The 25,848-nt window shown below is 37.6% G+C and overlaps 1 protein-coding gene across 1 annotated transcript in view; it reads left to right on the top strand.

Annotated features, from left to right (window-relative positions):
- Positions 1-25,848, top strand: part of Dcc (DCC netrin 1 receptor) — a 1,060,049-nt gene that overhangs the window by 718,527 nt on the left and 315,674 nt on the right. The window contains exon 8 of the mRNA XM_076836991.2: positions 10,617-10,773. Coding sequence (XP_076693106.2) covers positions 10,617-10,773 — 157 coding nt within the window. The remainder of the gene's footprint in view (positions 1-10,616; positions 10,774-25,848) is intronic.

The raw sequence follows: 25,848 nt of genomic DNA, 5'->3' as shown, positions 1-25,848 counted from the left end.
TCTTGTTTCTCTCTCTCTCTCTCTCTCTCTCTCTCTCTCTCTCTCTCTCTCTCTCTCTCCTCTCTCTCCCCCTCTCCACATGCATATTGGCCTGGAAATACAAACCCCCAAAGAACCAGGGATTGAAGGGCACATGCCTCATATACATTCTCTATGTCCTGTTGTCTTGTGGGGGCTCCACAGCAGTAACATCAAGCTCTACTTGTACAGCCTTAATTGGAACAAGTAATAATTTATCTTCATTTTATACCCTCTTCTCTTCCCTTTATTTTTATTTCCCTTTAATTTGCTTCAGTGGCTATAAAATTCAGCGATGAGTAGCAAGGGGTGAGAGCCAAGCGCCCGGCGCACAGATGCTTCATAAACCTCCCTATGCTATCCTGCCAATGCATCCTTGGCCTACAGAGCATCCTCACTCAGCCGGCACCATCCTGTCCTTTGAAACAGTATTTAGTGAGCCTATCGTTCTGAGACTCTGGATCTTAGGGAAATTTCAAAAAATTGAAGCTTGCCTTTCCGGACAATAAGCATTTCCACAGATACCATTATACCATACCCTTAAATCAATTATTTTAACATTTACTTTAAATCCCATGACAGTGTTGAAGTTTACCATTAGTAGAACTCACTGAGCTATCAAATGTGCTTAGAGCATTTTTTATTGATTTATTTGGTATTTTAAAAATCAAAAGTAGTTCCTACAGTACCAACATCACTAAAGAAAGAACTTAAACTTTCGATTGTCTCTTAAGTTTTATTATCTTTTACTTGCCTTTATTTGAGTTTATTATTAGCAATATCTTGTTGCTTATCAAACAATAAAATAAATACACTCCCTGTCAGTAATTCAATTTTTTTTTTCTTGACAACACAGCGTGTCAGCTATTACATTTTAAGAGTATCTCATCACCAATGGAAATTGCCTAGGAAAATTTTGTTCTTAGAGCCTGCCATGCTGAGGCTATCCGCAGCACGTGTGTTCTCTAGACAGTCTTCATGGACAGAGAACAGGATTGCACAGCAGCCTGGGACAAACCGCCATATGGCTGGGATGAGGTGACGGATGATAAGTGCACAGGAGGGATGGGAGGGGAGATGTCACAGCTTGTCAGTCTTTATCCCCAGAGAAAGCATTGGTGACAGGGGAATGATTGAAATGGCACGTTTATTGTCCCTGGGCATGGAGAAGGGATAAACAGTGACTAGGAATTCAATGAAATTCTCTCCAGAAAAAGGGTGGGCACAGACCAGGGTAGAGACTGGGTAGTAGCTGAGCCCCCCCTGCAGTGGAGGAAAGATGCTAGGAAAAGACATTGATGAGAGAGGTGATGAAAGGTGGCCTTGTAAAGCCTTGGAATGGTGACAGATGGAAAGGGTATAATGATTAGTGAGAAAATGCAGAGAGAGAAGCCCGAAATAAAGTAAATATGTAGGAACAGAGATGTCAAATAATAGAAAGAAAAAGTGAAATTAAAGATGGATCTTTCTTTGCAACCTGATAAAAGATAGAAGGAAGGACATTGTGGTGACCAAGTACAGTCATTGCATGGATGAAGCACCCTTGTCCCCAACTTACTTGACCTCTTGGATTTAGCTCAAATACTTCCCAAGGCCTTTCTGTTAGAAGGGTCCTTAGGTAAAATGGACCATCAGAAGCAGCTTCTCTGCTCCCTGGATCTAAAAATAAGCAAATCATTACAGCAGCCATCCACTGAACACAAATCATAAGCGAGGTACTGAGGGCAGCCTTTAAAATCCATTTTTCAGGATCACTTAATAACCATGTACACTAAATGTCTGGATCAGTTTTAAAATGTGGTAAGTAAGGCTCAGAGAAGCTAAATAGCTTTCCAGGTACAGAGTGGCAGAAGAAGGATCCAACATCCATGCTATATAATTGCAATTTTCTAGTCAAATCCACCTGTTTGTATATGGTACACTGGCCATTTCTCCAAGCTGCCTGCATTTTTGTTAAGTATTGAATAAACTATTAGAAAGATGATTTTGTAAATAAGCAACTGGTAAGAAGGGGATTATAGAAAGTGTACAATGTATGTTTTCACATAACAACAATATACAGATTTGAGCATAAACAACATTAGTCGTGCAAGCCAGTTGACCAGATATTATTTTTTTCCTTATTTCATTTGAAAAGACCTCAAACTCTGAGCGCTCTAGCTATTTCTGCCGATATGGAAATACTTTCGAGAACTTCTCAGTTTCTCGGTGTGGCCATAGGAAATCTTTCTTAACACTCCATCTTCACCTGTCAGCGCCCTTTGATGTATGTTCTGGGATGAGAATCACACTTCTTATAACAGAGCCCCAGGTTCTCTTCTGGATGCAGGGGTCAGCCCAAGCCAAATTCTCAGGCTTCCTCTCTGCTTCTTAATGAAAGCATTCTTTCCCTTAGGAACTATTCCTATTTGAAGACCGGTTCTACATTGTTTGGCATACAGTTGGATTTCAAAGAAGGTTGTCTAGATTTTCCTTTCTCCATATGTTCCAAAATGAAATATTCTCACCTTAAACCTACATTCCCTTGGAAACTTCCTGAGTTCAGCGTTTAATTCTACTTTGTAATCTATTAGCAGATTAATGGTGATTAGCTTGAGTAGCTTACAATAAGAGCTTGCTTCTCTCTCAGCGCCCTTTGATGTATGTTCTGGGATGAGAATCACACTTCTTATAACAGAGCCCCAGGTTCTCTTCTGGATGCAGGGGTCAGCCCAAGCCAAATTCTCAGGCTTCCTCTCTGCTTCTTAATGAAAGCATTCTTTCCCTTAGGAACTATTCCTATTTGAAGACCGGTTCTACATTGTTTGGCATACAGTTGGATTTCAAAGAAGGTTGTCTAGATTTTCCTTTCTCCATATGTTCCAAAATGAAATATTCTCACCTTAAACCTACATTCCCTTGGAAACTTCCTGAGTTCAGCGTTTAATTCTACTTTGTAATCTATTAGCAGATTAATGGTGATTAGCCTGAGTAGCTTACAATAAGAGCTTGCTTCTCTCTCAGTACATATTTTCAAATACTCTACAAAGTTCTAAATGAGCATCTTTTAGCCAAAGTCTACAGATTACCTTACAAATTTGGAAAGCCTTTTCTTTAGCTAAGCCTATAAGAATTTATTGGGTGCCTGCAATGTGACTTATGTACACTGATAATTTGAGGAAGTAAAGTGGTGAGTGACTAGTTTAGATTTGGTTCCTGTTTTAACAGAGAATGCAGTTTGGTATAGAATATTAAATAAAATAAGATAAAATGAGAAAATGATTCCAGTACAGGATAGTGTCCTGACAGGAGTGTCCATCTTATTCTGGTTCTGTGAAAGCCCAGAAAGGGTAGGGTCTAAGCTGGTCTGGAGGCAACTGAGGTGACATCTGACCTGAGACTGACCTGAGAAGCTCAGGTGGGAGCAGCAGAGCGGTTGGAGGAGGTACCCCAGCTCAGGGTGGAGCACATAAAGTAGCAAAGCAGTGAATATTAGGGCTTCATGGAACTAAGAAAAGTGAGCATGGAGAACTAAGAGCCAAGTCTGCAGCTAATGTCTTTGCAAACTCCTTCAGCCTAGCTCCTCATCACTGGACGCTCTCCAGCTGGATCCACTCTGCTTTATCGCTACCAATAAACAGATAGCAGGGCTAGTATGGATAGAGAAGTGTTGGAGGTGGGAGGACATAGGTCCTTCAGGGTGAAGCCCAGTAGGAGAATTATGAAACTTCCTTTCCCCTCTGGGCTTTGCCAATGGACTCCACAGTGCCTAGCACAGTGCTTTGTACACAGTAATTCTTCAGTGACTATGGAATGGATTAAGGATTGGATGTGTACATTCATTTTACCAAAGGAAGTTCATAGGATATACGATCCAATTGCATAGTACTAGTGTGATGAGAGTTTATGAATAGTTAAATAGGCTTCTGGGAAGAGAATAGAAGTGATTTAGTGAGAAAGTGTGTTCTAATTTCTAAACAATATACTTCTGAAAGTTCAAAATGGAATTAATTTGTAAGTAAGAAATTTTCAAAACTTTTATTTTATATATGTACACCATATATCCTGAAACTAGTTCCTTGTGCTCTGAGATCAAAATCCATTGCATAAAAATATTTCTCAAAAAGACAAAATATAACAAACAGTGGCAAGGTTGTGGAGAAAGGGGACCTCTCTTACACTGTTAGTGGAGAGGTAAATTAGGACAGCCATTATGAAGAACAATTACGGAGATTCCTCAGAAAACTAAAAATTGAGCTACTGTATAATCCAAATATCCCACCACTGGGTATATGTACACACACACACACACACACACACACACACACATACACATAACTGAAATATATACATAGATGTAGATAGATAGATAGATAGATAGATATGTATACGTATAACTGAGATATGCATTGACAGATGAATCAGTGAAGAAGATATGGTATATGAAAACATACAATGGAATATTATTCAGCTATAAAATGAAATTCTGCCATTTATAACAACATGGATATAAACAGAGGATATTATGTGCAGTGAAAAAGGGCAAAGACCAAGTACCACACATTCTTGCTCAATGTGGAAACTTAAAAGGTTGATATTATATAGAAGTAGAGAGTAAAATAGTAGTCACTAATGGGTAGTGGGGGAGGAGGTTGGATAAAAGTCACCAAAATAAGTCTACAGAGGAGAAATATGTGCTAGAATCCTACAGCATAGTAGGGTGAATGTAGTTCACAATGATTTATGATATTTTCGTAAAAAGAATAGAAGAGATGAGCTTTAAGTTTCCCTGCATGAAGAGATGATAGATTTTTCAAGGGTTGGAAATGCTAACTACCCTGATTTGATTATTACACATTTAATATATGTATCAAATTGTCTCATTATACCCCATAAATATGTACAATTATTTTATATCAATAAAAATAAGACTAAAAATGATTTTTAGCTTCACTATAACTTGATAAGCATTCAATAAATATTGCTGATTCATTTTTAGATACTAACCCAATAAGTAAGTTAAATTTAATAATATAGAGTATATTAACTTCAATCTCATATTAGTTTAAAATAAAAATTGTTTTAAGTCACTATTTTTTAAAAAAAATCTATATTTCTTAATTTTACTAAAGTTCCTCAAGAGCCATTGCTCTTTGAATTTGAAAATGATGTAAAGATCTTAGAAAAAAATATTCTTTATAATATTCAGTAATAGCAGCCTAGCTTAATTTTGTCAAATTTGAGAAATTATTTTGTGTAAACTTTAAACAAATTTACATTTTATCCACTTCTACATGTGGACAATAAAAAGCTAAAGTTTAATGTCAAGGAAAAAGGAAAAAAACAACAACAACAGATGTTTGCCTTAGAACGATTAGATGTTCCTCTCATTTCACTAATGATATCAATTTATATTTTATTGTATTAATTATTCAGGCTAAGGGGTTGCAGCTATAAAGCAGGTAGTTGATTTGGTGGCCACACATATATTATTTTAGTTAGTAGCATGAAAAATGAAACAGAAATAAGTCTTTTGGCTTGTTTGAAGTTTAGTGCAAATTAAATATTTCTGTTTTTGTGAATACATCTTACCTTTCATATATTTTGTACAGAACTAAGGTAGTGTACTACTGATGAGCTCAGAGACAAACATCTAAAAGCACTTTTTATTAATATGCAAAAAATTCTGGTATTGCAAAAGATTGTGGTTTTACAAAAAAAAAGTACCCAACAGCATAGTTGTTACCAAGGCTATTGCATTGGACATAATCAAAATGTTGTTAGTATTTTGTTGTTTCCAAACTATTCTTTGGATTTGCATAACTTCAGAAGCCACATCCTATTCCTGGATTTTGCTATCATAAAAAAAAAAAAATTAAAAGGTATGCTTAAGAAAAAGACCATGTTGTTATCCTGTGGCAAATTCACCTCCTCTTCTCCATGACAACAGAAAAAAAAAGCTGTAACCATGGTAACAGTAATGGGCCAGAGAGATTAGGGCCAGGCTGGAGATTAGGCCTCCAAGAGCAAAGAAAAGAGGTCCTGATTGGTTCTTTATTGAGACCTTATTTGAAGACAAGTTACTGTTGAGAGCAAGCATGGAGGATTAGCACGAACAAAATTAATTCTGCTGTCTAAAGTAAGAAGCCATTCCTTTGTGAAAAAACGTGTCACTTCTTTTTCATATAACGACTGTTTAGATTGAAGTAAAGAGTCTGTGATTAATTCTATTCTGAGCTTTATCTGAACCATCTGAGTCTGGTCCTGCTTTGTCAGAAGCGACTCCCTGAAGCCTAGAGGGGACTGTGGCTATCTGTGTGCGAACTGCCCTTGCTCTGCTCCTTGGCAGGCTCTGGGTGGGTCCGGATGCCAGTACCCAGATGTCGGAAAGTGATTTGAACACTTTTCTTTATCCTTTTGCAACTTGTTTTTCTAATGTCCAAAAAATTCTCACAAAGGTTTCTCCATCACATTTTTAAAAGTTTGTTTCTAAAGAACTCGAGTGAACATCCCGTTTTCTTTAAACTGAAAAATTTGTCTTATGACTGTTTTGTTTTTTTTTCATATTAAAGGATTTTGTCCAGTTGACTCCCCAAAAGGTGCTACTCATACAAACCTGCTGACCATTTATGAGGTGCCACACACTGGCCCATGTGAGCTATTAGGGAATGAAGGGGATATACTATTGGTTAGCTCAGAGACAAATAAAGGGCTGAAAACACTATACGTTAAACATATGAAAGAAAAGATCTCTGATATCTAGAAAGTATGTGGCTTTATAGAAAATTTAGCCCAATAGCATAATTGTTACCAAGGTTCTTTAACACTGGACATAATAAAAATATTATTATTATTGTTATTTTAAAGCTATGTATACTTCGGACTGAATTCACTTTGGATATCACCTCCTTTTTCCTGGATTTTGCTATGATAAAATTTTAAAGTCTTGCTATTAGGACAGGGAATTTTTAGTCCTCATTTAAAGGCATATTCCTTTCAACATTTGTCACTTTGGACCTTTCTTTTGAGGACATTTATTATTTTATTGGTTTGACACGTTCTCCTGTATTATAGTGGTAACTATTGTCTATTAAATATTTTGCAAATGCTTTGGTTCAGTCTTTCTGATGAAAAAAGCGCCTAAACTAAGACAAAAGGGAAAGAAGGAGTTAAGTGATGAGATGGGCATGTTAAAGCAGGGGAACTGCTTGAGAGAAAGGTCTAGAATCTCTGTGGCATGTCCTGCACTGACTCCCTTGGTCCCCAGTGGGATTGCCCTTCAGTTTCCCCCACTGATAACCATCTAAGTAACTCCTAGTGTTCCCACTTTGCCCTATTTTACTTCTCAACTCACCCCTGGTGTTCTGGGATCACTTCCTAAATAAAGTGTCTGTCTCTAAGTTTTTTTCTGAGGTCCAGTTCAGGAGAGAACCCAAACCAACACACATGGGGCAGAAGCCAGGTCAGAAAACCTATTAAGGAATTTGGAGTTTGCCCTTAGGATAAAGGGAGGATATTGAGGGCAAATAAGTGGCTGAGTGATTTGAAAACAGTGTATGTGTATGAGCTTATTCTAGATGCTCTACAGAGAAGATACTCAAGGAAGGTGAATTTGTCTCCAGGCAGAGTTGCCTGGAGACCATCGTGGCAATTCTGGTGAGAGAGCAGAGCACTGTGGATGCAAATGTGGCAGCACAGGTAGATTTCCAAGATGTCCAGAAGGGGTGGTTCTAGAATGGGCTGAGTGGGAAAGAGTCAGGAATGGAGGATGCACGCTTCAGAGGACCATGTAAACACAGCTAAAAGAGTGACCCAGGAGGTGAAGTAGCCTGAGAAGCGGAGGGAGAGAATAACTTCAGGCCAGCGTGCTGGGTTAAAATGTCTATTGTATATGAAAGTAAAGGTTGTTGTCAAGAAGCTTAACATCAGCCATATTTTTGACAGAAGCTCTATGTTCAGACGTCCTTCTTCTCCCCTCTGGATGCCATCACCATTCTGCTGCAAAAGATTGACTAACTCACTGCCAATCTTCCATTTATTTCAAATACTGTGCTGATCAGGCAAGCACAGGGAGACTTTTATCTACAAAGAAGTAGTCAAAGAATCTATGGGGCCAGAAATAACTTTGAAAGCTTTCTGCCACTCTTTAAAATCTCTCTTTCTTTGTGTAACTTGTAAGAATTGTAAATTGATAATGTTTCTGGAACCATTGGAAAATGAGGTCTTCCACTCTCCTCCACACAAGAAAGGATTTTCCAGCTCACAGAAGTTGAGTTCACAGCAGGAATACTGACTCAGCCAGCTCCTGTGTAAAGTGAATGTAAGAATGGAGACTGATTTTGATAACGACTAGAGAAAATGGTCTGCCTATAAAAGCCAGTGTGAAGATTATATGTAGGTGAATGTGTATTTGTAGTTTGGAGCTAAAAATCACCCGAGCAGAGGAAACATATATTCTGTGGACTGGGGGAGCTGAACAAAGAAAACAGAGGTATCTAGCAAAGATGAATTCCAAATTCACACATGCAGACACACCCACTGTAATTAATAGAAGAATTATTTTACAGATTATAAATGCCTCAAATATTTGAAAGCCAGTTTTCAGACTGTGGATAATTCAGAGTAATTCCTATGAATAGCCCTTGTTAAATTCTGCTATAAATACAGTGATTCTTTATAGGGAGAGTGCAATTGTATATCAGTAAGTCTTGCAGAAATTTTTTCTGTTGTCTGCATTATGAGCAGGTAGTCCATGAAAATTTCTATTTTTTTGTTAGTTCTCATCAGCTTCAAACAATATATTATTAATAATATTTTTATTATTGAAAGTAATATTTTAATTTTTAAAATAACATTTTTATTTTATTTTCAAGAATGTAATAAGAATTGTGTACATTTATGAGGTACAATGTGATATTTTGAATATATATGCAATGTGATATAATTGGATAAAGTTATTAATGTGTATCAGTTAACTCACCTATCATCATAACAGTGACAGTTACTATTTAAAAATATGCAATACATATTATTGACTATAGTCATTCTTCTGTGCAATAGATTTCAAAACTATTTCTCTGGACAGAAAGGCAAATATAGTATGATCTCACATCTATGTGAAATCCAATAAAGTTGAGCTCATGAATGTACAGAGTAGAATAGGAGTTACCAGAGCTTGGGAGGAAGGAAATGGGACGATGTTAATCAAATGGTGCCAATATGCTGATAGACTTTAACTTTTAATTTGCTGTTTTTAATTCTGTGTCATTCTAAAAATACATAAATAAACTACTTTGAATTGTATCAATCTGAACAAAAAGCCCTGAGTGGATTAGGGTTTCATGTAGCTACGTGGTTACCCAAGGCATTTACTCACTCAGTTGTGTGGTAGAAGGCTGGCATCCCAGGGGTTGACCTCCCAGTTACAGCGTTACTTCAAGTCGGCTTATGTGCACCTCCTTGTTCTGTGTCTTCCCTACTGTCAAACACCTTTGAACAAGGAAATCAGTATTTTAATGTATCAACTTTGTTTACAGAATTTCCTTAAGTGTAAGAAAAGAGGATTACAGTGTTTGTCGGAAATCAGATGACTTCACTGTTGATTAAAACTCTATAATCACATTTTTTCTAAAGTATTCAAACATTTGTAAATCTCTGGGAGATTATGCCCTTTTCTTTTGCTTTCAAAAAAACTCAAAGATTAACTTTGACAAAATGGTCACTGTACATTGGATTTTATATTTAAAATATCTTAAATTTATATTCTGAATTATAATAACTTTTTTTTTTTTTTACTTCAAAAACGGACACATGAGCCTGGTACAGTGGGGCACACATGTAATCCCAGGGACTGGGGAGACAGGAGGATTGCAGATTCAAGGCCAACCTCAGAAATTTAGTGATACTCTCAGCCACTTAGTAAGACCCTTTATCAAAAGAAAGAAAGAATGGGCTAGGGATATACCTCAGTGGCAAAGTGCTCCTGGGTTCAGTGTCCAAAGCCAGAAAAAGAAAAAAGCATACACACACACGAGGGTGGATGGATAGATAGATTCATTCATATATTTGTTCGTTCTGCCACTCATTCATTCTGCCTCCCTCCAATAAAGACTCAGAGAAACGTGCTAATTACCTAAAATAACTTTGTTGTGCTTTCATACACTGGTATGCCTCTTATCCAAGATAATTTTGTTATAATTTGATGCCATAAGAAACATGATCCTTTTACAATATTGAATTATATCACATGTCCATAGTGAGGTCTGTCTGGAACTCATGTGTTTGTTAAAATTTCACATTACCCGATTTCTTTCCCTATTTCTTGCCTAAGAAGAGCTTGATTTTCTTTTGTCACGAATCCTGTAAGTAATAAAAACTGGACAGATACACAGTGCAACACTTTATGCTATTAATTAGCTACCATTTTGAGACCTAATGAGTTCAAATGTGTCTTAATTCCATTTATTCTTCTTCCCATTGTTTCTGTGCCTTCCTTTGGAATCTGTGTGACAAGGGAGGACAACTTGGCTGTGCTTGTCTGTAGTTCAGCTCTGTCTGTCTGATTCCCACTTGTGGCACCAAGACCTCTGACAGCACCCCACCCCCTCCTTTCTCCTCAGCCATGCCAAGCTCCAGTGTCCTCCCGTCTGCTCCCAGGGACGTCGTTCCTGTCTTGGTCTCTAGTCGCTTTGTCCGTCTCAGCTGGCGTCCACCTGCTGAAGCAAAAGGAAACATTCAGACCTTCACAGTCTTCTTCTCCAGAGAGGGTGACAACAGGTAGGTGCTACCACTAAATCTCAGCTTCATCCACCATATTCTTAATGTACACATGGGTTTTGGCCGTGGGAGGTCTTGAGCAAGAAATTTGGAGACTCTGAATTCTCTCTTCTGTCCTTCCTCAATGCTAAATGGATATGTGTGGTTTATAAAAGCAGCATTGTTCACAGAATAAATTAAATCATTTACATACACTTGCCTTGAAAAAAATGGCAAGGATGTGATTTGTGTTATCAAGTTCTTATTTCCTTGATTTCAAAGTGATAAACAAAATAACTAGGCTAGGCATTAATAGAACAAAGTATAAAGAGAACCACGTAGCTAGTTTGTAACCCCAACTCTATTGTTGATGTCATGCCATCTCAATAATGACCTTTCTCAGTCTTATTCTACTCTTTAATAAGGAGAAAACAATTATCCTTGCCTTGCAAGATTTTTGTTAGGATAAAATTAAGGTTGGCCCTTATGAGCCACAGCAGAAATCCCTAGTATTTGGTAGAAATCATTGTTGTACATATTATTTTTGACTAGGCAACAGTGAACTGTATGTGTCTGCTTTTAAGATAGCCATCGTCTGTTTGGGTTTTTTTTTCTAACATTTTCTTCTTAAGATATTTCACCACGTTAAGATTTTGAAATTTGGTCTTTAAATCTTAGGTAGATCTTGGGTGTTGGCTAAGTTCCATCTGGGGAGGAGCAGAGATTCCTGTGCTAATCCTCTAGCCTCTGGATGTGTGAGTGCTTTGAGCACACAGCTATCTCGAGGAATTCCTCAGAATTCACAGGGTATAGGATGAGGTGTCCTTGAGAGAGTTCAAGATGCTGCAGTATGATCAAGTGGTGCAAAACAACTCTGCTCACTCTGGGCCCCAAAATGATTTTCTTTCTAGATGACAGAATAGTTAAAGTATATCCTTTTAAAATTCCTATTTTTCATTTGCAGTTTGACCTGACTTCAAAATGAGCAAAATAAGCAGAGAGAAACACGCAGCCTAATGCTAAAATCATTTATTATGTTATTACCAACAGCATTTGCTTTTGTCTTATTTCTGCAACTAATTCAGCAACATTATGACACCTAGTAGGACTTTAGGACCTTAGTGTGTGCAGTTATGAAGGCTGGGGTCATAGTTCTTGCCCAATCATCTCCATGCATGTACCTGGGTTTCCTGGAGGCACATTTAATTCAACATGCCCCAAAGCACACTCGCTGTCTCCTCTGTAAATATGTTTTCCCATTCTTCCTATAGTTTATGTTAGTACCTTCCCTCCAGCTGACCAAGCAAAAAACAGCTGATATTTTACCCATTCCTGCCTCTCACCACTGCCATTCATCATTAAGGCCTTTCAAGTCCACTCGGCTCAGTCCACCGTGCACCCTTTATTCTCACTTTAATCTTCACTCACCTGGTCTCTGGAAATACCTTCTTGCCATCCAATCCATCCTCCTTACGGTCAGTAGTTATCTTTTTGAAATACAGTTAGGATCACTCACGCGCGGCTGAAAAAAATGTGAATGTTCTTACATTTACATGTAATGATATTTCTGTGTAAACACATGCGCATAGAAACTTCCAGAGTTCTTTGAATGGAAGTCTAGCCCCAATCTATATGTCAGTAGAGTGTGGTTCCTATAATGTAAAATGCTTAAAAAGATGCCACAAAAGTCCACATGGCTGGATTTGAGAGTGTGCTTACCATTTACCCGATGTATCGGTCATGTACAAAACAAATAACACCTCTCCTTTAGAATGGGATGAAAACATAGATGCTACCTCTCAGGTTTCCCATGAGAGCCAACGGAGGGTAAAGCATCAGGGCAGTCACTGCGCACAAGTAGAGCAAAGGGGTTGAGAATGGTGTGAACTGAGACACTGAAAAAGAGGCTGAAAACAAGACTCTGAGGAAGGAAGAAGAAGAAGTAGAAGAAGAAATACTTTTGTGTGAATCATTTATTTTCATAGCTGCTCAGTTTCCTGCTTATGAAATTACTTTATCTTTTCCTCTTCTATCAAAATCATCCTTATCTTTTAAGCCTGAGCATCAATTCCCCATACCTCCGTGGTCCCTCACTTCCAGGGTCACCCCACAGTCCTCATCTGCATTCATGAAAATGTCTGCATTATCCCCATTTCAAACACCATCCTCTTGACTCACACTCCACACTCTCGTCTTGCCATCTTTCATGTTGATCTTTTCCCGCAGAAAACCTTTGGTTCCACAGGGATCTATATACTTCAATGATCCTGTAGTGTCTTCCTGTCCCTCATCCTTCCTGTTTTCCTTCACTCACTGTACAGTTAAAATTGCACAGGCGATTTTAAACCCGTGCTGACGCACACCCATGTTATGGTTTCCACACTCTTATTTCATATCACTTGTGTAGCAAAATCTAACAGGCAAATATACCTCCCCACCAATCCTGGCACTCATGTCATTGAATCCAGCTCAAGGAAAGGTTTCCCTGGACCCACTCACCTCACTTTAGGTTAGTAGCTTCTAATTTGCCTCTTGATGCCACTGAGATTTAAGCTGCAGTCACGTCAGCCTCTCTCACACGTACTCCTAACCATATTTCATGCCTTTTCCTCTCTTCTTGCATGTTTAACACTTTCTTCATTTTCTTCTTTCTTTTTCAACCTTATTTGTACTTTCCTGGAAAAACAGAAAGGAAGTTCTACAAGATTCCAGGCCTCATTTCACTACCCAGATGAGTTTTTAAGCATGCAATCTGTATTTCCTTAAGTTTCTATTTAAAAAAAAAATGCCTATACTTTTCACCAAGGCTGAACTTTGTACTAGAATTTATTCTTTCATGCGACATGGTGGAGCACATCTTCTGCCATTTTTCTCTCCTACATCATTTCCTCCCAATTGGGGGTAATATCTATTAGCATAGAAGAATGCAGTTGTATCTTCCATTGCTGCAAATTCTCCCATGATCCTACTCCTCTCTCCTCCACTGCTCTATTCTCTTCTTCCTTTCATAACAATGTGTCTTGAATTGTCTAGCCACTCCACACCCTCTTATTCCAATCATGACTTTGCCCCTAGTATTTCCCAGCATATGTTCTCTAATCAAGATCCACCAATGACCTCCATGTTGCTAGACCCCATAGTTAGTTCCTGGTCCTCACATTACTTGGCCATCAGCAAGCTTCGTCTCATCTGATTACTGCCCTTTTCATGATATTCACTTTTCATCTGGTTTCCATTACACAAGCTCTCCTAGGGCTACTCCAGCCCCTCCAGCCATTCACTTTCAGGTTCTTCTACATTTAACTCCCAGTCTCCTTGATCTGCGAATATGGGATTACCCCAGGACTCAGGCCTGAGGCATCTCTTTTCATGCACTTCATAACTTCATATTCTATCCATGACTTTATATTGATACAAATCTAAATTCATATCTCTGGTCCTAAAATTTTACCTGCAGTACAAACTCATATATCTATTTTCTTACTTGACTTATCAAGATGTCCCATGGTATCTGAAATTTATGAACACAACCAAATACCTCTTTTCCTGTATCTCCAACTCTCCCCACCAAATACATACCATTCCAGAGTTTTCATCCAGATTTTTGAAATTTCACCGTTATCATGAGTCAAACCAAGATTGTTGGATTAATTCTTACATCCTTTGTTTTGTTTTGTTTTGTTTTCACACTCTATATCCAATACATCAATAAGTCAAAATATGTTCAAAATCCATGAACCTATATGATCCCTGGTATTTTCTATAAAATAAAACAGAAAGAACGGCTATGGTTTCACATTTTGGGCTGAGTGATGGGCACAGAATAGTTCATCCTGTTATTCTAGTTTACTATTGCTTCAGTTTTCACAATATACACTAAGATCAGATAAGCAAATGAAAAATAAAACATATGCTGAGTCCTGATTGTCCTTACCCCTTCTCCTTAAGGTACAATTATGTCTCATCAAAAGTTATTGCTGTAACCAGCCAGTTCTGGCCTCACCATAACAGTTGAGTCACCCTTTTAAAACACAAGTTGTGTCATGTCATTGCTCTGATTCAGAGCCCTCTAATGACTTCCTGTCTCATTCAGAAAATTAACAGAGAATCTTCCTTCCCTGCCCCTTGTTCCTCCTCTGCCCTCATCGCTCCCTCTTCTTTCTGTTTTGCTGTTTGCCCACTCCTGTCCCGTCTCACTGGCTCCCTTCAGTTTGCCCTCTATACAAACAGGCTCTTCCCTTCATACATCTGTATTGACTTTGAAGCTTGCTTAGACTGTCCACTGTACCCTAGACACATACCTGGATCATTCCCGAATCTCCACTGAGTCTTTGCTGAATGTCCCTTTTCCTTTAAGGTCTTTCCTGGCCCCCAACATTTCCTGTGTTCTTTCTCTCCACCAGAATATATTTATGTGAAAAGGGTTGTTTTGATCTCTTTTATCTACTGAGCTATTTTTAGCACCAAGAGCAATGCCTAACACCCAGTAGACACTCACTAAAGGTTTGTTGAAGTGAAGCCCTAACTGAAATGTCAAGTACAATGTGAAAGTTTCCACAGTCCCGCAATTGACTTTTCCTTTATCCCTTCCCTTCACGTTGATTGCATTACTACTATGATATTTTACATCGTGTTTTCTAGTTTATGTTTCGTCAAATCTATATGTGTATATTTCCCTCCCTAATGATTCCATACCCAAGTGTGGCACCATGCCCCATGTAGACTTTTACTGATCATAACTGATAGGATTACGATCACAGAGAAACAGGTGTGATACTCTTAATAGATATTTTTCTAATAAACAAATTGTTAAAATAAATTGTGTTACTGAACAGCTAAAAAAAAGCTGACTGCCGTTCAGTAAGATCTTATTAAATTGAGAGAAAAATAAATGTTGATATTAAAACTTGATTCCAATATTCCCATTTATTTTGTATTTTCTGGCTCTCAACTAGGGTAGATATATGCCATATGTCTCTAAGGATTAGCTGTGATGTTTGTTTGCTCTTGGAGGTTTATTTAGCTCCTCAATACAATAGCTCTTTAAAAGGTAACAGGTTTAACTTTTGCCTCAGATTAACACTAATTTAGGCAAATGACTCAAGCTCAGATTATCATTAATCTGTCTGACTGGTTAATGATGTCTATAATTCAAGTGCAATATTGAGCATGTTTTTTATCCAGTCCCTCAGGATGCTTTCAATTCAGAAGTCAGAGAGCAGCATACATTCCACAACCTGAACACTGGATATGGGTGAAGTGATTGCTTCTCATACATCCCCTAGTAACTACAAATCATTAGAACTAAAGTGATCTTTGAGATCAAAATCTGACTTGCTGCCATTTAAACATTCAGGGATTGAAGCTCAGAGAAGGGAAAAGTTCCGTGCCCAAGACCATAGAGGTAGCATCAACCATGATAGCAAGCAATTATTGAGCACTCACTGTTCCAGATATCAGCCTAAGCACCTCATATCAATTTCCTTTCGTAATCCTCACAACAAAGTATTATTGAGATGAGACTTGACAAAGTTCCCACCCCTCATATGGACCTAAGAAGTAGTAGAACCAGATTTTAATGCAAGCCTGAGTCCCTGTCAAGTGTTCTAAATCCCTTGCTCCTTTAGTGGACTAACATGCAACAGAACTAAACTTTCTCCATATTTATAGAATTATGACATGCATTTCTTCTGTATGCTTCTTTCTCATAGTTTTCTGACTTAATGGTGAAGGTGATCTGTATCACTTATTTGCCATTATTAAATCTCACTAGTGAGTTTTATTCATGTAAAGGACTTTATACCTTTCATTTGTTAATCTAAAAATTACCTATGGAATGTCACACAGCATAGTTTATAGGTTAAGACTCTGTGATTATAGAATTGAACCACGTAGATTTGAATACCGAGTCTGAATTTTACCAGCCAATGGCGTTGGGTCAGTTCTTGGTGACTTGTTTCCTCATGTGTCATAATAATAGTAGCTGATATATAACATTGAGCTATGTGTTAAATGAAGTTTTTTGAAAGTGCCTAAAACACTTTTCCTTTGCCTGGTGCACTCAGATCTTGTTGACTAGTGCCATGAGCAAATCATTGCATGGGTTGGAAATTAAAATGAATGAAATACAGAGGCATTTCCTGACTCTTATTTAGTGAGGAATTTATTGTTTTCACAGGCATTAGGCCATTTGATCCTCAGATGTTGTGGTTATGATAATCACAATTTTAGAGGTGAATCTATTTAGAAAGACTCAAAAATAGGGCCTAAGGAGCTACACAACCAGTAAATATTAGAATTGGGATTTAAATTCAAAGTTCCTAGTCCAGTGATCTCCTTACTATATACATACAGTAAAAGATATTCCCCCAAAAGAGGTACATATAAAGTACAGTGGAAGTTTATATGAGCAAATTAAAGAACATTTATGAGCATCATTCACTTTAATCCTCACAGTAACACTAAGGTAGGCTGATAAGGGGCTGGTATCTCCACTTTGCAGATGAAGCATGGAAGACTCCAAGATTGCCCTGATGTGTTCAAGGTCACCCACTATTTTGCCATAGAACAAAGGCTAGAACCAGGTCTTCCAGCTTTCAGCACTGATGCTTTCTATTGCTTTATGCTGCCTTGGAAAACCTCTGCTCACAGCTCAGGATTAGAGACCAGCTTTGAGTGATTGACATGGAGGATTCGTTTTACAATTCACTGTGCATTACATTTTCAACATGGTGTTTACATATTCTTTCCCTGCTCTTCAGAGTTGAGGACTCTGCAGCTGATGCAGCTTGTTATCCATGAAGGGAGTGTATTGTGATAGAAAGAGGACAAGATTCAGAATCCAAAGCATCACATTGGCCCTGGCATGACCCTTGTCAAAGTTAGCCATCATTTCAGGATCTCTGCTTCTTTGTCCAATGTGAAAGCCTGGCCCTTTTATCTCATCATATTCTTAGATGGTCAAGTGAAAGTATAGTGATGTTTTTTTCTTATAATGGATTTAAGGCATATTGGAAAAAAGATGTCATCTTTAAATAACATATGAAAATGGGTAAGCCATTATTTACTTAAACAATAAATATTGGATAAGCCATTAGTCACTTAAACAATAAATGTGAGGGTTTTTTTTTTTTTTAAAAAAATGGTGTCAAGCACTGTTTTGAAAATAGTAGAGAACTCAAAAATTTCCCTGGAAGGCATTTAGAAATCTTGGGAGGATCATCCTACTGGTGAATATTTACATACACACTGAGTTAAGAGCCCTCTTGGAGAGGAACATGTTTCTATGAGAAAATATAAGTGTGTTTGTATGGTTCTACCAGAGTCAGGAGAGTAATCTTAAGAGACTTCTGTGGGTGGAGAAGAGGGGCTTAGACCAGAGGTTACCTAAGTAGAGGCCAGAAGACATGCCACAGGCTGCCAGAGATGTCCAGGCAGGAGATAATAATCATGGCTTAGATGAAGGGTCTGACAATAGGGATGGAGAATGGGAAACAAAATTTGAGAGATTTATATTAAGGAAACAAAGCTTATAGGTCCAGGAGATGAATTGCTTGTGATTGGTGAGAGCGAGGGAGGTGCCAAGGACAGAGGCCAGGTGTCAGCTGCGTTTCAATGTAGAAAGGGGTGCGATTCTCTAAGATTGGGAGCTGGAAAGCATCCAGGCTTGGGAATGAAGACCACAAGTTCAGTTTCAGGCACGTTGTGTTTGCCATACCTGTTACAACATTGTAGCAGGAAGGTTGAGAGGGGTCTCAAAATTAAGAGTTTGGTGCTCAGAGAGGACTGGGTCAGAGGTGTAAGTCAGGAATCTGGCAGGTGCAGAGCCACTGCAGCTAGAACAGGAAACAATGGCTCATCCCAAAGAATCAGAAGAAGAGGACCCAGAAATGAGTCATGTTCATCCAGAAAATAGAGGCTGAAATTATGCAAAATATATAATTTGAAACCCAAACCTTCCCCTACCCCCACCCGCAAAAATGTAGTTTCAAATTTGTTGTTGCAGTAACTATGTGTTATATAATTAGTCTCTTGGACCTGTACTAACGTTGCCGCAGAAATTATATTAAGCAAATTTTTGAAAAGTCTGTTCCTAGGTCTATGTTTTTTGTAATTCGAGGAAAACAACAAGAATTTTTAACCAAAATTTATTGGAAGTACGAGAAATGCCTGTGACAAGACAGACTCTGTTTCTACTTATGCTGTATCTGGCACTGAGTTTTCTCAGAATCTCCTTTCCTCTTAAATGGCAGTGCTTCCAAAATCTACAGTTTTAGAACAGTCAGGGACAGAGGACTTAGGGTAGGGGGTTATTGCTTCTATCACCATGAGCTGTGTTCCAATAAACACCATATGTCAGTTTTAAAATATTTTCATTGTTGTACCATTCTTACATGCCTAAAAGGAATAAAAATGCAAGTAAAATAGATACAAAGGAGATGCTAAAAATCTTTTCATCAAATATAATTTCTTCCCTACCAAAAAAATGTTAATGTAATTGTCTCTCATAGAAGCAACTAGTTAGGTTTTAGTCACCTCAACAGAGAATTTATTTTCTCAACTCACCATCTTAACTAAGTATTAACACCCTGGTGCACTTAGCCAAGACAGTATGTATTTCCATGTGTTCTAGAGACTAGAACATAAGTTCTGAACTCAGCTAAATAAAACAAAACGTGACAAAACAAAACAAAAACCAGAGATAGGAGATTTTCTACTCTCAATAAAGAATATTAGAGTAGAAAATCTTTGAGTAGATCCCATTCTCTTGTTTCCAGGTATGAAATCAAGATTCAGAAAAGTGAAGGAGCATGGTGAAGATGACCCAAATAAATGGGGATGGGACATGGAATCAAAATCTAGCTTTTTAGGCATTTTTTATTCAGTTAGTATCCTAAATTTTTTACATTTAGTTATGCATTCATTGAAAAATTATAAACATCAGCAACACGGCTACTTTTTATACTCAGTCTGTATAAATGCTGAATGTGAACAAAATATGTGTGAAATATGGTTTCTCCTAAGGTAATTCACAATCAAGTCAAAGAGACAGGCTTGTCCATTAATACAGTGACCTATGGGTTATACTCAGTGCATAAACCAAGAACCACCAAAATACTAAGAGAGGACATTTAATGCTGCTTGGAATTACATGAAGTGATAGTCGGAAATAGAAAATTTCATCTGAAACAAGTTCTTGCCAAATTGAGAAGGGAGTCTGAGTCCAGAGAACATAACTCCAAGCCGACTGAAATGAAACAAACCAAACCAAAGGCATAAGGAGAAAAGGCAGAGGCAGCCAGGGGCATGGATGAGGCAGGTGGGTCATTGCAGAGGCCTGTGAAAGGTTTGGTCCACACGTGGAGGTCTCTGGACCATCCCAAGGAGGTGAGATTGTATTAGTTATAGAACATCAGCCAGTTCAAGGTCATGTGCATGGAGTTGACAGAATATGCATATTTAAAAGGATGTCTGTAAATAACAGGTAGAAAGAATTAGAAGGACCCATGACAGAAAACTAGGAAAAGCTGCTATTATAATCCAATACATTGTAAGAATGTACTAGAGCAAGGAGAGGTTCCAGGCACAGGTTTAGGTCTCAGTGAAGCTCCCACAAGGTGCATTCATTCCATGCCACCACATTTGACTTCATGGCTCAAAATGTGTTGACACTTAACAGTTCCACTGACTGCCATCAGCAAAGCAGCAGCACCATTGTTACTGCATTAAAGTGTGTGCTTCTAGAATACAGGCAGATGTTTTCCAAGAAATCAGGCGATCTGATGCACCTAACACTAAAATTTATAAAAAGTCAATATTTGTTTTTTACTAACTTCTTGTGATCTTTTTTTGTAATGGTCAAAGAGGTAAGTTGCCGGTGGTTGTTTCTTAGTCAGCCCAAGGAGTCAGACTTCATGTAGTCAATATTCTGGATATTCAACAAGTACATTCACAGGGAATGGATTCTAGATGGCGCAGACTGAGCGGTGCAGATTTGAAGAGCAATTATGTCTTCAACTCACTGGATTTCCCTGAGAGGCAGCAGAACATCCTCACACGATAATTGGGCAAACTTCTCACATCAAGGGTTTCACCTTTTCTCAGAGCTCCTAGTGTTTATCTGCCCATTTACACAGGAGAACGGATTAGAATGAGCAGAAAGAAACCCTTAATTACTAAGTGCTTCAGTGTAGAGATGATGGAGTCTAACTACTCGAGATGGCCTTGTGTCAGGCAGTTATGGGGCCAGAGAAACCCAGCATAATCAGCTGCCCTTCCAGACCCAGACCTTACTTAACTGTTGGGAAATAAGGTGTGATGCTGGGTTTATAGCTAATAGAGGCTGGAGAACAAAATCAAAACTCCCCTGCCAACCTTTTGGAGCTTGTGACTGAGGAAATTATGCAGGATAATATGGCAAGACACGCTTTCTTCCCACAATGCATTTATGTCACTTCAGCAGTTGGACGTCACCCCCAGTAGTACCCAAGGAAGCAAAGGGACAGAAGCTTGGCAGCAGAAGCCCAGACACCAGTGGGGACCTCAGATGCCACAGACCTTTGGAGCTGAGCTGAGCATCTCGGGAGCTCCTCTGCTTCTCTGTGCCTGTCAGCAAAGTCCCTACGAACATTAGTTTTCACTGGTGGAACTGGTTCAGTAGTTCTATTTATGAACTACTGGTTTAAACTTATGTCTCCAAACCCAATTGATCTATTAGAAAATATTAATAAGGTTTTTGTTATTGTTATTTGGGAAGCAGGCCTAAAGGGCAGTGAAACCTTTTTTGTGTGCTTTTTATCTCCTCAGAATCCTGGTTCTACATATTTTGTAGACAAGTCCTCTTCTTGGACTCAAACATCTTACTTCCTAATGATGTCCTGGTGGTATTTTATTCTAATGTTAAAATAACAGCAGCCACTGCCATTTGTGAAAGACTCTGCATTGTCTCCTGGGCACGGTGGTTCCTCCTTAAGATGGTTCACACGCAGCATATCATTGGAAAACACACCCACGTAGAGTCTTACTGTGACCTCACTTTGCCGTGATGATCAGATTTCAGAACAGCACATAGCATTGAAGTGTTTGAATTGTGTCGTTGTGTAAGATGACTCAGAGCCTACGTTGAAGAATCTAGTGGTTAGACCAGGGTAGTGCAAGCGTGTTATTATAAGAGGGATGTGGAGATGTCCTGAAGCGAGGTTTGATGAGCAAGCCACAATGAATATGTTTAGATTGTATTTTACAGAGAAATGCCATAGAAATGTTTTCTAAAGATGCTTTGTCACAATTTCTGTAAGACCAAAGAAATTTCATCTGTCCATATCAATGATAATAATTTGTGTGTGTGAATATTTGTATTTGGGATATTATTCAGAATTGATGGATATTATAGAAACCTGAAAATGTCTTCTCATACAAGAGAGTCCTTTTCAATATGAGTGATATTTTCATTATGTGATCTTCAACATTCTTACCTGGGCATGTTCAAATTGTTTCACCTTTTTTTAAGCATTTGAGGAACACTATTCAAGGGTTATACCAGCAAGATCTGGAACATAGTTGGTTTTATCAAAATTAGCGTGTAGGTCTAAAAATAAAGTCACTTTCCTCATAGATGCCAAAGAAGTTTAATATGCAAATCTGATCTTTGATGACAACTACAGTGTTGAAAGTCCAGAAAAGATATCATGGAATGATTCAAAGCAGAGGAGAGACAACTCCTCCTCACAGTGGTTTCCAAAGACACATTGTGCCTCTGTCCCCTTCAGGATACCATGTCTTCTACCCAGACCTGTGATTCAAAGAGGTCCTTTGTTTCCCCATTGTTATTTAGTGTTGTCAAAACTGGATTTAGAGGATAGAGCTTTTTATTTCTATAGTAACTGTGATACCCACAACTGTAAGTCCTGTGGGAAAGAATCGTGTAATTTATATTAATCGCACATTTGTATCTATAAAATAATGATGAACTATTCTATCTATATCAAAGGACTTGTGAGACAGTGTATATAAAATTTCCGATGAAAATACATACAATCTAATCATGAAGGTTTCCTATTTAAAATTAATTATTTAAATTGTACAAATTTATGGAATAGAGTGTAATAATTTTATATATGTGTAATGATCAAATCAGGATAATTAGCATTTCCATCTACCTCAACATTTAAAAAAATTTTGATCAGCACATAATAAGTGTGCATATTTATGAGGTGTGGTGTGATATTTCAATATGTGTGTGTAGTCTGTACTAATCATATCAGGGTAATTAACATTTTCTTCTCCTTACTTGGTGTTTGGAGTCCTTGAATTCCTACCAGTTATGCATAATATACACAATAGTTTATTGTGAACTGTAGTCACTCCCTGTGATGTACAACACCAGAACTTATTCTTCCTATCTAATTATATTTGGCTCCCTTTTTCCAACCTCTCATATCCCCCTTTAACCTATCCTTTCAGGATTCCACAAACCACAATTCTACATTCAGATTGGCTTATTTTTTTAGCATGCATTTATGGTGTTTGGTTTTCTGTAACTGACTTATTTCATTTAACATAATCTCCTTTAGTTCCATTTGTTGTGCTGAAAATGATATCATTCTTTTTATAGCTGAATGATATTGCATTGTGTATATAAGCCATATTTTCTTTATCCATTCCTCGATTGGTGGTCATCTGGGTTGCTTTCATATACTAACTATTGTGAATAGTATTACACTAAACATGGGCATGCAGGTATATTTTTGATATGCTGATATTATATCTTGGGATACATACCTAGAAATAGGGTAGCTCGATTTCTGTTTTTAGTATTTTTAATGTTGTAATTTGTTCTAATTATTTATTCATGGTAGTAGAGTTCATTTTGACACATTGTATATAAGTAGAACACAACTTCTCATTCCTCTGGCTGTACATGGTGCAGAGTCACAATGGTACTCTAATCTTACACGCATATAGGGTAATAATGTCCATCTCATTCCATCATCCTTCCAATCCACATACCCCCACCCACCCTTCCCTTCACTCCCCTTTGTACAATCTAAAGTTCCTTCATTCTCCCCCCGCCTCACTCCACATTATGGATCAGCATCTGCTTATCAGAGAAAAAATGTGTCCTTTGGTTATTTGTGTTTGGTTTATTTAACTTCACATGATATTCCCCAGCTCTATCAATTTACTGGCAAATGCCATAATTTAATTCTTCTTTAAGGCTGAGTAATATTCCATTGTGTATATATACCACATTTTCTTTATCTATTCATCTATTTAAGGGCATCTAGGCTGGTTCCATAGTTTAGCTATCATGAATTGAGCTGCTATAAACATTGATGTGGCTGTGTCACTATAGTATGCTGATTTAAAGTCCTTTGGGTATAAACGTAGGAGTGGGATAACTGGGTCAAAGGGTGGTTCCATTCCAAATTTTCTGAGGAATATCCATACTGCGTTCTAGAATGGTTACACCAATTTGCAGTCCCACCAGCAATGTATGAGGGTACATTTTTCCCCACATCCTCACCAACACTTATTATTGCTTATGTGCTTGAATATTTCCATTCTGACTGGAGTGAGATGAAATCTTAAGGTTCTCTAATTGCTAGATATGATTGACATTTTTTCATGTTTGGTGATTGATTGTATTTTTTCTTCTGTGTAGTATCTGTTCAATTCCTTATCCCATTTATTGATTGGGTTATTTGTTTTTTTTCTTGGAGGGGGTGTTTTTTGAGTCCTTTATATATTCTGGAGATTAGTACTCTTTCTGAGGTGTGCATAGCTCTCATTCTATTGGCTCTCTCTTCATGTTATTGATTGTTTCCTTTCCTGAGAAGAAACTTTTTTAGTTTGAATTTATTCTGTTTATTGATTCTTAGTTTTATTTCTTGCACTTGGAGCCTTATTAAGGAAGTCAGGTCATAATGCATTTTTGGGCCTACTTTTTCTTCAATTAAGTGCAGTATCTCTGTTCTAGTGCCTAAGTTTTTGATCCACTTTGAGTTGAGTTTTGTGCAGGGTGAAAGAAGTTTCATTTCACCTCACTATATATGTATTTTCAATTTTTTAGCATCATTTGTTGAATAGGCTATCTTTTCTGCAGTGAATATTTTTGGCACTTTTGTCTAATATGAGATAACTGTATTTATGTGGGTTTGTCTTTGTGTGATCTACATGTCTATTTTGGTGCCAATACCATGCTGTTTTTGTTACCATTGCTTTGTAGCACAGTGTAAGGTCTGGTATTATGATGCCTCCTGCTTCAGTCTTCTTGCTAAGGATTGCTTGGTCTATTCCAGGTCTCTTATTTTTCCAAATAAATTTCATGGTTTCTTTTTCTAGTTCTATGAAGAATGTCATTGGAATTTTAATAGGAATTGCATTAAATCTGAATAACACTTTTGGTAGTATCGCCATTTTGACAATATTATTTCTGCTATCCAAGAGAATGGGAGATCTTTCAATCTTCTAAGGTCCTCCTCAATTTCCTTTTTAGTGTTCTATAGTTTTCACTGTAGAGGTCTTTTACTGTTAGATTAATCCCCTAGTAATTTTTCTTTTGAAGCTACTGTGAATGGGGTAGTTTTTCTGATTTCTCTTGCAGTGGATTCATCACTGATTGAATAGAAATGCATTTGATTTATGGGTATTGATTTCATATCCAGCCACTTTGCTGAATTCATTTATTATTTCTAGAAGATTTATGGTGGAATTTGTTTTTAGTGTTTTGAAGAAGCTCCATGCATTTTCCTAATAGCTGTACTAACTTCCTTTCCTCTCCTTGTTTTCTACATTACCATCAACATTCCTTTTTCTTTTTTCTTATTTATTTTTTTGTAACAGCTCTTCTGACTATGATGTGATGACATCTCATTATGTTTTTGATATGTATTTCCTTCATGGTTTATGAAATTGAGCATTTTTTTCATAAATTTGTTGACAGTTGAATTTATTCTTCTGAGAATTTTCTACTCATACCATTTGCCTATTTTGCAATTGGATTACTTTTTATTTCTATTGAGGTTTTTGAGTTCCTAATATATTTTGAATATGTATATGGTATCAGATAAGTAGTCCATAAACCTTCTCCCTTTC

This window comes from Callospermophilus lateralis, chromosome 17, assembly GCF_048772815.1.
Source record: "Callospermophilus lateralis isolate mCalLat2 chromosome 17, mCalLat2.hap1, whole genome shotgun sequence".
NCBI classification, from domain to species: domain Eukaryota; kingdom Metazoa; phylum Chordata; class Mammalia; order Rodentia; family Sciuridae; genus Callospermophilus; species Callospermophilus lateralis.
The sequence above is the reverse complement of the archived record's forward strand: the minus strand, read 5'-3'. Positions and strand labels throughout refer to the sequence as shown.